This window comes from Antedon mediterranea, chromosome 2 (genome assembly GCF_964355755.1).
Source record: "Antedon mediterranea chromosome 2, ecAntMedi1.1, whole genome shotgun sequence".
NCBI lineage: Eukaryota > Metazoa > Echinodermata > Crinoidea > Comatulida > Antedonidae > Antedon > Antedon mediterranea.
Window position 1 is genome coordinate 10879781 of NC_092671.1, and position 12438 is coordinate 10892218.

Sequence of the window (12438 nt, forward strand, 5' to 3'; positions counted from 1 at the left end):
TCATCGCAAATCAATACATTTGTATAATCGTATATTAAATCTATCAAAATAGTATTTTTTAAAGAAAATCGGCCTGTCTTCAACATTATGATGGTGTACTCTAGCAATCTATCAAAATAGTATTTTTAAAAGAAAATCGGCCTGTCTTCAACATTATGATGGTGTACTCTAGCTGTTCAACCGGTTTTCAGCTATTAAAAACAATTATCGTAGGAGGAGATAGGAAAATGCGAAGCCTCCTCGCTATGTAACATTAGGGTTGAGGGATGGGAAAGCGGATAGGTACAAAGAGGAACAATTTTTAAATATATTCTTTATCCACTGAGTAACGAAATATTTTGTTCATGTTTTATAGGCCTATAAATAATATACCTCTAAATACAGTAGGCCTAAAACATTTGCGATTTAATACTTTGTTAAAACTGTCACTGTCATAATCGATTGAAATATTAAAGTACATGTCATGATACACCACTACGACGTTTATATTTTTGGTAATTATTAATTAATACAAACGTTGAGAAGGAACTGTCAGTATAAAGTTTATTTGTATATCTAACAGTAGAGCCTATCCACAGTCTCAGTAATAAAGTTTATTTGTATATATTTTTATATTACATCTAACAGTACGAACATTCACAGTAAGAAATGTTCGATTCAAATGAAAAATAGTTAATAGGTATTTACAGTATTGTCAAAGTATTGCAAGTTTATTCTCAAAGGGCCCATATATTTACCTACCGTATGTGTTAAACCAAGGGCTCATAAATTTACCTACAGTACTTGTGTTAAAACTCTGGCAGACTGAGAGATTGGGATGTTCCATTCATCGCAAATCAATACATTTGTATAATCGTATATTAAATCTATCAAAATAGTATTTTTTAAAGAAAATCGGCCTGTCTTCAACATTATGATGGTGTACTCTAGCTGTTCAACCGGTTTTCAGCTATTAAAAACAATTATCGTAGGAGGAGATAGAAAAATGCGAAGCCTCCTCGCATTTTTTTGGCGGGTATTTTTCAAGATGGACATCCATTAGACAGTGTATACCACGATCGGAAAACACCCCTATTTGGGGCAAATCTTTGAACCTAAATTCGTTTTAATCGTCAATAACTAATTATCTAACTCAATTTAATTAGTAAACAGGGTTACATCAGGCGGTTAAAATCAGTACCGAAAGTACGAACCAACTTTACATACCATCGAGTGAAAATTCTAGAAGTAAGGCGCGATTTACCGAATTTTGCCCTTACGTAAATTTATATATAGATACATTATGAAATAAATTAGTTATTATGCAGCCTATAACAAGTTGTTGATTAACATGTTTATTAAAATCTGGTTGATTGATTGACGATTGACAATGATTATTGCAAAAATTCTACAATATTATGACAAATCGCCCTATTATATTCGCCATTAGGCCTACTTGCCTACATTACTAGTCCTAGTATTTAGTACAACTTAGACTCGTTAATATATGACTTGTGATGGTCAGTTAGAATATGTTTAGTCACAGCTGCTGAATCAGGTGCATTACAGCTTAACAACAGATATTCTCGATTTCCTATTTGGAAACACACGGTATACACGGTAAACCTTACTTTAATAGATAATTCTACCAACACAAAGCCATTACGATGATATAATATTGGCAATTTTCATGACAATTATTGATGAAAAAACTAGTGTGATATCGTGAAAGCGAAAGATTGTATCAGTAACATAACAGCAACTTCAATTATATAATTCGCTATTGTACTAGATTATGTAAATTTATTCATAAAACAATAAATGTTGTTATTCGTAATTCATTAAAGGTATATATATATTATTATATTTTTAAACAATTAATGATGAATTTTGTTGAAAACTCACAAGAAGCATCAGCAATTATATACAAGGAAAGAAAGTTTACTTTGTTTTTTATTGTTATGATTTTCTTTTCCGGAACCATTCAAAAGTATCAACACGTGATTATTACGTTCGTATACGCATTGTTATGTCTATTATATGGAAACATTTCAGAGAGGGAAATCCCCACTAAAATTGCCGATATCACGATATCACATGAAATGTCGTACATCATTAGAGTCTAAAAAATAAACATGTCGACATCGCCGTTTGCATTATATATTGTTTTTTGTGTTGTTAGTATAAATGTTTTTCAAATCTTTGCTAACCAAAGGTAAGTTTTGTCTGTTTAAACATCAGTATTATTTTTTAGATTAGATTAGGTTTTATATTTGTGGTTTTGTTTTTCGTATGTAGTAATAGTATCTCTAGATGGACTGTAACCAAAATAGACAAGTTTAAAATACAAATAAAATGTTTATTCATTTAATTTATCTTTATTTAAGAATTTCGGCATACATTTGACACAACAAGTCGTTTATTCACTGAACTCTACAGCAAAAAACGCTTACAATTGGGTACTCTAGCACAGTGTCTGAGTCTGATGTTTAGGTTAACATTGAATTTCGTCTTCCAGTGAAACGATAGGCCTAATCAATGGTTTTATAACATAGGTTGGGTAGAACTCTGAAGTGATACTTTCCATATCTCCTTTCTGGAACTATAAATCCACAGTCTGAGCCTGGTTAGAATTTTGAATAAAAGTGTAGAGTAAGAAATATACATTATTCGAAGAAATAATTATAAAGCCGTCATTTTGGGTTTTTTAGGTCGCGTAATACTGGTTGTCAACAAAGGAGGAACAACTGCAATGGTAATAGAATGAGTTAAGTGAGGATACAATAACTTATTTAAAGTAATATACACATTGTATTAAATATTGTATTTAATATATAGATAAACACATTAACATATCCAAGAGAGGAGGCAGTCAATACGAGTATTAACTCATTCACATAAAGGTACGAACAACGGCATAAATAAAAAGCATCTCCTAAATTGGGAACTGGTCGCATTATTTACGGGAAGTGTCCCCTGAATAGGAATGTTTCAAAGGAGGAGTTGTACTGTGTTTTTTAAATACAACACGGGATTCAACACCAGTGGTATTAGTACTACCATGGAGCTAACATACTACTACTACCATGGTACTACTAACAACTGTTAGAAAAATAGATATATTTTCTTCATTGTATATTACTATTATGTTTATTAGGAGGTAAGAATAAGACCGAACTGGACGAAGATTCCGAGGACGATGGAATGAGTATAATCACTATTGTATGTCTAGTGGTCGGTGTTACCATCGTGGCAATAGGCATTCTCGTCACTATTTGTTACTGGATACGGACGAAACATAATACAAATAGGTAAAACATTATTGCAGTGGTTGATCCATGACTTTCAATTCGGGCCCGCCTACGCAAATATATTCACGAGAACGTCATAACATTTCCTATTTACTATTAAAACCTATTTTAAGATAATTATAAGCTATCCAATTGTAGTCAGAGAACAGAGGTCACTTAAAATTCGAGAACAATTGTGGTTAGACTGACATCACTAATAATAGTGATATATAAATTCACAGGCAGTATTGTTGTCTATGAGCGTGAGAGATAATGACTGACCCGTCGGACATGTTATTTATTTAATTAATTTAATGCATTGTAATGTTCACTTTGAATCTACATCACTTTTGACGTGTTTATCCTTTATTTTACCTTAGGTCAGCACCACCAGCTACTAGTACTTTTGATAATAAAAAAACCAAACCAGTTGGTAAGTCAATAATAATAATGACAATAAACCTAAACTACTTTAATATAATTTTTGAATATTTTCTTTTTCATTTAACTTTGTATTTGTTTTTTTTTTCTCAAGATGATGAAACCGTTTGCATCCGGCCACTGCCTCAAGAAACTCTTCCTATGTCACCACATACCGTGCACACTTATGAAGAAGTTGGTCCGGCGTACACAAGCCTACAACCGACAGGGGATGGTGACATAAGCACTCCTAATACGCATGTTGTCAACAGTAACAGTGATGCTGGATTAAGAGTAGACAGTTTGTCAATTGAAACTTCACTTTCAAATGTAGATGGTTATGACGAATTGAGACTTAAATAAGTTCAAAGAAATATTCAATCGAAACTAAAATTTCGATGACTATAAAGAAACTCACTCGAAATCAAGAGAGTTTTGAAGATGCAACAGAAGGCCGCTCGCATAGCATCTCTAGAGAACGAAAATAATGGGAGAGACGAAGTGTATCATGATAATAACTTACCATATTATCTAACAATATCAGTAGAATTTGTTTAGAATAACAATAATTGTAAGCTCTAAATTCTGTCTTCCATATTTGACAAAAGCAAATGGTAAATAACCTACAAATTTGTAAATTTAATAGTATTGCTCAATCTGAACGAACACTGTGGACACTGATGCGTAAACACTCTTTTTTCATCACAAAAGAAAGGGTCACAGCGACGACGAACTAAGACGGCAGTAGGTCTGTTTCGTATTAGGCCTGTTTCGTATACAGTACTTAGTCCTTAGTATGAGTTAGAATTAAGCATTGCTGTTCCACACTTTCGCATAACAGTAATACTTTAGTAAAATAAATCGTTGAGAAACTACAACGAATGACAGAAAACTACTGTACTTTTTAAGATTTATTTGATCGTGAAATTATATAATGCTGAAACTTGTTTCGTATATTGTCATTTTGATGACAATTACAAGCTACATAGACGCTCAGACTTGCAGGTAAGCATATGTTGAAGATTTATTTTATTAATATGATTGAAATTGCTTTTTATAGAAAACATCCCTTTAGTTATTCGCTTTAGTGATTTCTTTATCAATATTTTTGTTTTCTGTTAGAGTATATAAATTATATTTAATATTTTTTTTGGCTAGATTGCATTTCCATCCAGTACAGATTTTTATACTATTGTATTTTGAGAAGCAATGAATTAATTTCGTTTGAAACAATATTACATATTTATTTTTATTGGATTTGCATAGAACAATACCGTCCGATGTGTGTAGCAGCGTCTTAGACACGGTATGTTCTGTTAGAATTAAGTTTCTATGTATGCCTTCTTGTGACAAATGTGGACAAGAGCTTGGCCCGACTTTCATACACGAAGGTTCGTAAATAAATCAAAATAGTGAAACAAATAAATCCTTAAGCTCGGTTCTCACTAGAATACAACGCAAGGACGTAAGCGAAACACAAGGACGTAAGCGCAACACAAGGGCGTAAGCGCAACACAAGGGCGTAAGCGCAACGCAAGGACATAAGCACAACGCAAGGACGTTAGCGTAGCGCAATTGAGTTAACCCAATCACTGGCGATAGTTTGGATGATCCATCACGTCGTAATTGGTCTTTTTTTGGCGAAATGAAAAATAGGAAGATGATGTGGGGAATATGGTTGGGTATAAAGTGTCATAATTAAAATCTGAACCAATGACGACAATGTTGATTATGACGACGATAATGATTTCGTTATAACGATTTCTAATTTCGTGTTATGGTTGTTGCTGTAGACTGGCGATGAATGTACTGGATTTGAAGAACGCTTGGGAATATATAGGCTTACGTATTATTGATAATTGAATGATGTTTAAAGCTCTGTCTACACTATCAAACTTTATGTGATAAAAAAAAATGTGATGTGCTCATATTTGGACATGATGATGTCACATCACTACCATATTTAAGCATATCACTAACATATTTGGGCATATCACACTTTCTTGGTAAAACTAGTTTGATACTGCAGACAGAGCTTAAGTGATGAATATCCTATATTCTAAATAACGAGTATTCAAAATAATGAATGAATATTTATAAATTGTTTTTGTTTTATAGTTTGTGATTCTATGGAATCAACGAATGATAAGTGCGGGATGTTTACGAATAAGTGTATTGAACAATGTGAAGGGGCAGGTTCGGTGACGACATACCCAGGTAACGATGTATTAGTGTATTGTTTTGGTAGTTAATGTGTAGGAGAATATAGTAAATGTAAACCTAATGTGTGTATATATATATATATATATATACACTATATATAAAATGTAATCATGTTCTCATAAGCACAAAATACAAACAAATAATTTTTAATTTCACCATTAATTTTGTTTGTAGAGATGTTTTCCCCTTACACTAATATTGTGATTGTGAATTTTAATTTATATTAGAGACATTCCCCAGGGGTGATCGGACCATACCTCGAATACGAAGTCGTATTCCAATTACAGGACTTGTTGTTAGACCTACGCCAGTGACTGCAATGACAACCATGACAAGTAAAACGAACACTATGGCCTCAAGTGGTGACAACGATACGCATGCAGATGATGGTGATGATGACAACACGGCTATGATTGTAGCTGTACTAGTAGTCTTAGCTATCATTGTAGTTCTTTGCATTGTAGCTGCTGCTTGGTACTTACTCAAAAAGAAATCAAAAGAAGGGTAGGTATTCAATAAAAAAAATTGTTCAAATCAGTTTATAAATGTCATACCGGATAGCACCAAATCACCGTATCTAGCCCATTCCAAACCTGTTAAAAGTCTTCCTGACTGATATGACTCTCCCCCTCCCCCACCACATGATTACTTCATTGTATTCATTATCCTGTTGAAATAAATTAAATTTAAATTAAATTAAAATACCAATGTAAATGCACGTAACCGTTATGGTTCCAGGTGTAGACCTATCACCCGTGAAGCAGGGAAGATAAAAAAAAGTCTTTGTAAAATTAGATGGTATGGTAACTTGAATCATTTTACTAACTGCCCGTTAATAAGAATTTGATGAAACCAAAACTAAACTTCTTTTATGTCTTTTCTCAATTTGAATAAAAGTATTCCAAATTATAACATGGTAATAAAAACTATGTCATTCCCAGGAGCAAGAACGATTCCATCGCCTATACTGCAGATAATCTTACTTACGAGGGTACAGGTAAATTATTGTCAAATATCTTTTATGGGCTCGTCTCACTTTCATTTCAGTTTGCACTACAACTTATTTAAATATATACAAGTTCACTATAATAAGGCATATAATATGTATATTCTTTTGTATTATTAAAATATTAAAAACAAAGGTCATGTTCTCCATTTTTTAATGTCAAATGCAAGTGACGCGTACATATTTGTGATTATTGTTAAAACGTGTTTTTTTTTTATGACATAGTAATTAGTATATTTAAAAATAAATTTACAATTATTAAAAACATTTACTTATGACCTACATACAATATATATTATACAGACATGCTATATGCCTATATTGTGTACTATGTTTTCTTGTGAAATAATGAAGAATTGTACAATACTATCTGATAACATTCTTTTTCTGCAGGTGAAGTAAATAGGAATATATAGGCGGAAACTACTCCCATATGTGGGGGTTATGTGCCCCACAAACAGGGAGAAGGCAGTGACTGGTAGAAGAAACATGAATGTGTATTCTGATTTCATTTTTACTAATATAGATATTTTTATGTACTATTATTTAATTACTAATGTAACCTTGTGACCTGCTGAACTTTGTATTACTGCACTATTCACGAAAGGTCATACAAAGTTAAAACTACTGTATAAAGTGTTGAGGTGGGTTATTGAGATTTGATTAGGCCTAAAACAAGCCACCTACCGGTAATTTTAATAGAATGGGCATTCTCTAATTTTAAAGCTATGATAATATTTACGTATACTGTATAATACTCGATATAATATGAAATAATTTAAGGTATCCCTTTTTATGGTTTATTTCAATTTGTCTGGTACTTGGCAATACATATTTAGATACGCGCCTTTTAGTCGTGAATAATAGTAATAATTAGATTACACTCTCTCTTACCTAAACCTCCCACACACAACCATCAGCTCCGACGCGTTAAATCGTTCACCCTCCCCAAATTCAGGACACAACGCACAACAAACTTCATTACTTTCCACGGAGTTTTCAATGATTGGTGAATGATCAGAAACTGAGTTATGACAAGCAAATTGTGAACCCCTTTTGGTTTGTGTTACTGGATGTACTATGATGGCCATTGAAAGACTGATTTGTGGACTATGATATATTTTAGTAACTAATTGTTTGGTCTGTGTTATACTATGTTTTTTTTTTCTTTGATAAAGTTTTTTAAATATTTATGTCAACTTCATCACTGTTTACTGGATGCAATAAAGGAGAAAGAATGAGAATTAGCATGCGTGTTTCAGTTTTATCTAACTCACCGTAACAAACAGATATCACAGACAGCTGAGGACGTCCTCTATCGACCTCAAAATAAAGGATAGTCCTCAACGACTGAATTCAACTCCTTGAATTTGATTCGCACACCAAAGTTATCGGCTGTTTGTGTTTGCTTTTGGAAAACACCAAATTATTTGTTTGTTTTTAAAAATGATTCGATACATACGTATTGTTTTTATTCTACACATAGGTAAGATTATAATTTTATACTTTTAACTAGTTTAAATATAGGCCCTATAGTTTAAATAATAGACTAACCGATTTTTTTAACTTTTAGTGAATCCAATTTTTAGACTTTTAGATTTAGTATTGAAGTTGAAGATCAATCAATCAATTATTGTATTCATTTAAATAAATAAGTAGGCCATGTGGCTCAAATAAAGTTGGTTTTTTAACTGGTTATGTTAGCTGGACTGTAGCTTGGTAGTGAACATGTTTAATTTGCAGCCAAGATCCTTGGTCTAGCAGAACAGAACTTACAAACTATTAAGCCATTATAGGCATACAATTGTGACTAAATTTTTGTGATTAGATAATTGTCTTGTCGCAATAGTTCTGTAATTAAATCATAATTGATAAGACCAATTAAAACAATTTTATTTCATATTTACACAGTGTAATTTCCCAGGAGATTGATTGTAAGATTGTTTTATAATATTATTCAAAAGACTCATTTAATTGTCTTTCAAAAAACAATTCCTGAAACTGTACAGCATATTTATTAGGAAGGAAGGACAATTGTGTTGTCGCTAGAGAGAGAGATAGAGATGCGTGTTGATGGTGCGTCAATGTGCGTCGCGTTTCGAATACGGCGCACGTATCCTGGCTACCGATACTATAACAACACCTATCCAAACAAACCACATCAGTTCTTCGCTGGAAGCTAAACCAGTAACATCGTTTCGATAATCGTCTCATAAAGTCGTATTGAATTTTATTAACTTTTCTTCTAAAATATTTCAAAGTAATATTAAATTGGTAAGCTTATTTTTTGTTCTTTAATACTCTCCCACGCCCGCTTAGATTAGATGAATCAGGGCGACAGAGAGATGTTTTTATTAATAATATTAGGCCTAACAAATAATAATATTAGGCCTAACAAATAATAACGTTAGGCCTAGCCTAGCAACGTGTATGAACTATGATGTTATGAACAGATCTATTCAATGATGATAATAACGGCATGAATTTCGGAAGAAAATACCAAATTCATCTAGGCCTACGTCCAGATATAAATTTCAAAGAAATTTTCTTATCGAATTTCAGCAAATAATGGATTCTAAGAGCGTTGCACCTTTTTCATCCAACAACATCGTTGCCACTATACTTGATGATCTCATCAGAGTAGTAGTAGTAAACAATAGGCCTACCTGTTGTAGAAGAGATATAAAGAGCAGTAGTAATGGCAACATGATTCTAGAAGCCATCGAACCTATTGCCATTAGTACGAGTGTGCCAAAGTCAATCACCATCGGTACATCTGCCGACACCACTTATCTACTTCAAAGAAGATTCAATTTGGCAGACTATTTCTCTACTCTCGGAAAGCCAATTGATGTAAAGAAAATGGATGGAATTGACAGCAAAGGAGATGGAAATACAACAGGTAGTTGAATAACATAATATAAGAAAGACGTTTAACTATGGCAATATGTGAACAATATCATTTTGAAGTACAAATTGCTATCCTTAATTTCTGTCAACAGGTTTAAAGAAAATCGTCTGCGATAATGAAATAAATCATCTAAAAACTGAAACTAAGACAGAAAAGACTACCGACAACTTTGATGACAATGCTGAACCACAAACAAGTAATAATTACATTTTGTTTAAAACGATTAATAATTGATTTGCCTTATAGAATTGTATTGTTACGTACTTTAATCAGTATTAAAAACTATAAAACTAAATTTTAATAATCTTAATATGTTTTTCATTATAGGGTTTAAATTACTGAAATCAGCCAGACGTAAAATAAGAAAGATTTTCCAAAAAGATCGTCAAGCTTGTAAATATTTAGACGACTACAAGAAAATCGACGAAGAAAATCTGAAACCAATCTCCAATCCTCAAGATTCTACGCCGAGTTGTCTGGGCTTTGGTTCTTTTGGCGTAGTAAACCTCATGACACTTACTGAAGGTGATAAGAAAAAGTTAGTGGCAATTAAGTCTTTCCCTTATGAAGACTCATTCTCAAGAAAAAAGAAAAGGAAAATGAACAAAAAAATAACCAAAGAACTTCAGGTAATTATTGTTATAATATAGATTTCAATACAATTACTATTGCCTGGTGTGCGATCGAGAAAAATCAGTGACTAAAAGATACAATAAATATAGTGTTCTTCATTAAACAAATATTGACAATCAATGAAAGAAAAACAATTATTCATATTTAAATGTGCTTGTATTTTACAGTTTATGGACAGACTTCGTGAAATTCCAGAGTTCCCAGATGTATATGGTGTCTGTAAGAATCAAAATGGCTACCACATCGTTATGGAATTTATTGGGAATAAAAAGAACAAGCAATCTCAGACTCTATCTGATGAGTTTGAAGCTCAATACAACGACGGGTTTCCATACACAAGTAGAAAACGGGACATTATGTGGATGAATGTACTTCTGGACATCGTAAAGGGCATTCGAAAAATGCACGAAAAGGACATACTCCATTGCGACATTTCACCTAGAAATGTTCTTTTATACAAGAAGGAACAAAGGTACTTTTGTTTTTCTTTAAATTATATACCGCGCAAACCAATCATGTTTTAAACTTTAAATCAAAAAGACTGATATAGGTTGATATCGTTTAAAGGCGAGATAAACACTTTCTCACAATATACAGATAGTAAGCCTCCTAGTATTAATTGTACAAATCACTGTTTAGTTAATATTACTCCCGGTTTTAAAACTTCAATTTATATATTTTTTCAGGGTTGCTGCAAAAGTGATTGATGTTGGTCTTGCCTGCAATGCTAATGCACCACGATGGCTTTCTCTTGGTCGCCTACGACCAAAATCAACCGCTCAGCAAATCCTGAACGATAATAAATGTGTTGCGCCAGAATTTGCCAATGGAAACTGCTGGAGAAGAGGAGGGTATTTTTCCAAAGCTTCTGATGTTTGGTCAATTGGACAGATATTTAATGGAATATCTCCACTTTTCACTGCATGCTGTGAAGAAAAACTAGAAACTCTTTTCAGAGAATGTACTACTGAAAACCCTGCTATCAGAGCAACAGCAGAAGAAATTCAATCGAATTTGGAATCAATCATTCTAAGACTCCAGATGGACTACATTAAGTGCATGTAATCTGCACGTCTACAGTTACCCGATTATCGTGTTTATCATCCTCCTGATTTCTAATATTTTTTTTAATGGCAATGCCTTCATCATGGAAATTATACTACCACAGAATTATGTACAATAAATGATAATTTGTATTTTTATATCATACAACTTTGTATTTTGTGTTTGTGTTTCGAGAATTAAACAAAACATTCGGTTTGTACTGCATCACAATAAATTCAGATTTAAACACTTAAATGATTAAAATATAATATCGGAGATTAGTCAAGTCAAGCACCATCGTCCCCTTCATTCCCCAACTCTCTGTACATGCGCCTGTATATATACTGTAATGTCGTCAGCTTTACATACAATTTATTTACTTCTGAGTGTTTAATCAGGGAAGAGATTTCAATCTTCCCTGGTTTAATTAATATATTTGTATTCATTTTTATTATATTAAATATTATATTATTATTTATTATAATACACCTGATTTTATTCATGCAATTTGATTGGTTAATTACCTGTCTTGAAATTTGTCCTATCTAATGGTGATAAATAATTATACAAAATTAACATTAGTCAAGTTAATAGAAGCATCATAATATATTTCTACTGCTCTATTTTCAACTCGGCTTGCGCCTCGTTAAAAGTAGAGCAGTCAATTGTTCAACTCGTGAAATATCCTCACCATCCAACTCATAAACATTAATTATTTGTATACTTCCTAAAGCCACGATGGGTTTCAAAATGTAGTTTAACATCTTCTCAGTACGATTTGATAACGCATTGTTGCAAGTGATGCTCGTTGCGCATGTGTGTCATTTTGATCGCTAATAATATGAATCGAAGATGGAGGTTGATGATGAAACTTCATTTAAGCATTTCCAGTACAATTGCAGTCATTTTGATACCTCATGGTATAGATGCAT

General features: G+C 32.6%; 2 protein-coding genes across 5 annotated transcripts; both read left to right on the plus strand.

Annotated features, from left to right (window-relative positions):
- The first annotated feature begins 1281 nt into the window (after positions 1-1281).
- Positions 1282-8143, plus strand: LOC140040382 (uncharacterized). Of its 4 annotated transcripts, none has more exons than XM_072086277.1 (10): positions 1282-2194; positions 2691-2776; positions 3137-3290; positions 3650-3702; positions 3805-4694; positions 4956-5080; positions 5808-5906; positions 6140-6416; positions 6854-6909; positions 7312-8143. In XM_072086277.1, the coding sequence occupies exons 5-10, from the start codon at positions 4624-4626 to the stop codon at positions 7332-7334; spliced, it is 651 nt and encodes a 216-aa protein (XP_071942378.1). In that variant the 5' UTR covers positions 1282-2194; positions 2691-2776; positions 3137-3290; positions 3650-3702; positions 3805-4623; the 3' UTR covers positions 7335-8143. The 4 variants fall into 4 exon arrangements, with proteins under 4 accessions (XP_071942378.1, XP_071942377.1, XP_071942380.1 ...); XM_072086276.1 differs by having other exon boundaries at positions 2691-2746; XM_072086279.1 differs by having other exon boundaries at positions 2691-2746; positions 6377-6416.
- A 1343-nt stretch (positions 8144-9486) lies between these two features.
- LOC140039268 (uncharacterized) lies at positions 9487-11722 on the plus strand. Its single transcript, XM_072084872.1, has 5 exons — positions 9487-9820; positions 9921-10025; positions 10157-10458; positions 10630-10934; positions 11149-11722. The coding sequence occupies exons 1-5, from the start codon at positions 9487-9489 to the stop codon at positions 11525-11527; spliced, it is 1425 nt and encodes a 474-aa protein (XP_071940973.1). The 3' UTR covers positions 11528-11722.
- The last annotated feature ends 716 nt before the right edge of the window (positions 11723-12438 follow it).

What these genes read in the sequence shown, in the direction of transcription:
- LOC140040382 (XM_072086277.1), top strand. Translation starts at nt 4,624, where the DNA reads ATGCTGAAACTTGTTTCGTATATTGTCATTTTGATGACAATTACAAGC. An exon ending in ATAGACGCTCAGACTTGCAG is followed by an intron (nt 4,695 to 4,955) that starts GTAAGCATATGT and finishes GGATTTGCATAG; the next exon opens with AACAATACCGTCCGATGTGT. An exon ending in TCTTACTTACGAGGGTACAG is followed by an intron (nt 6,910 to 7,311) that starts GTAAATTATTGT and finishes CTTTTTCTGCAG; the next exon opens with GTGAAGTAAATAGGAATATA.
- LOC140039268 (XM_072084872.1), top strand. Translation starts at nt 9,487, where the DNA reads ATGGATTCTAAGAGCGTTGCACCTTTTTCATCCAACAACATCGTTGCC. An exon ending in CAATGCTGAACCACAAACAA is followed by an intron (nt 10,026 to 10,156) that starts GTAATAATTACA and finishes TTTTCATTATAG; the next exon opens with GGTTTAAATTACTGAAATCA. An exon ending in AAATAACCAAAGAACTTCAG is followed by an intron (nt 10,459 to 10,629) that starts GTAATTATTGTT and finishes TGTATTTTACAG; the next exon opens with TTTATGGACAGACTTCGTGA.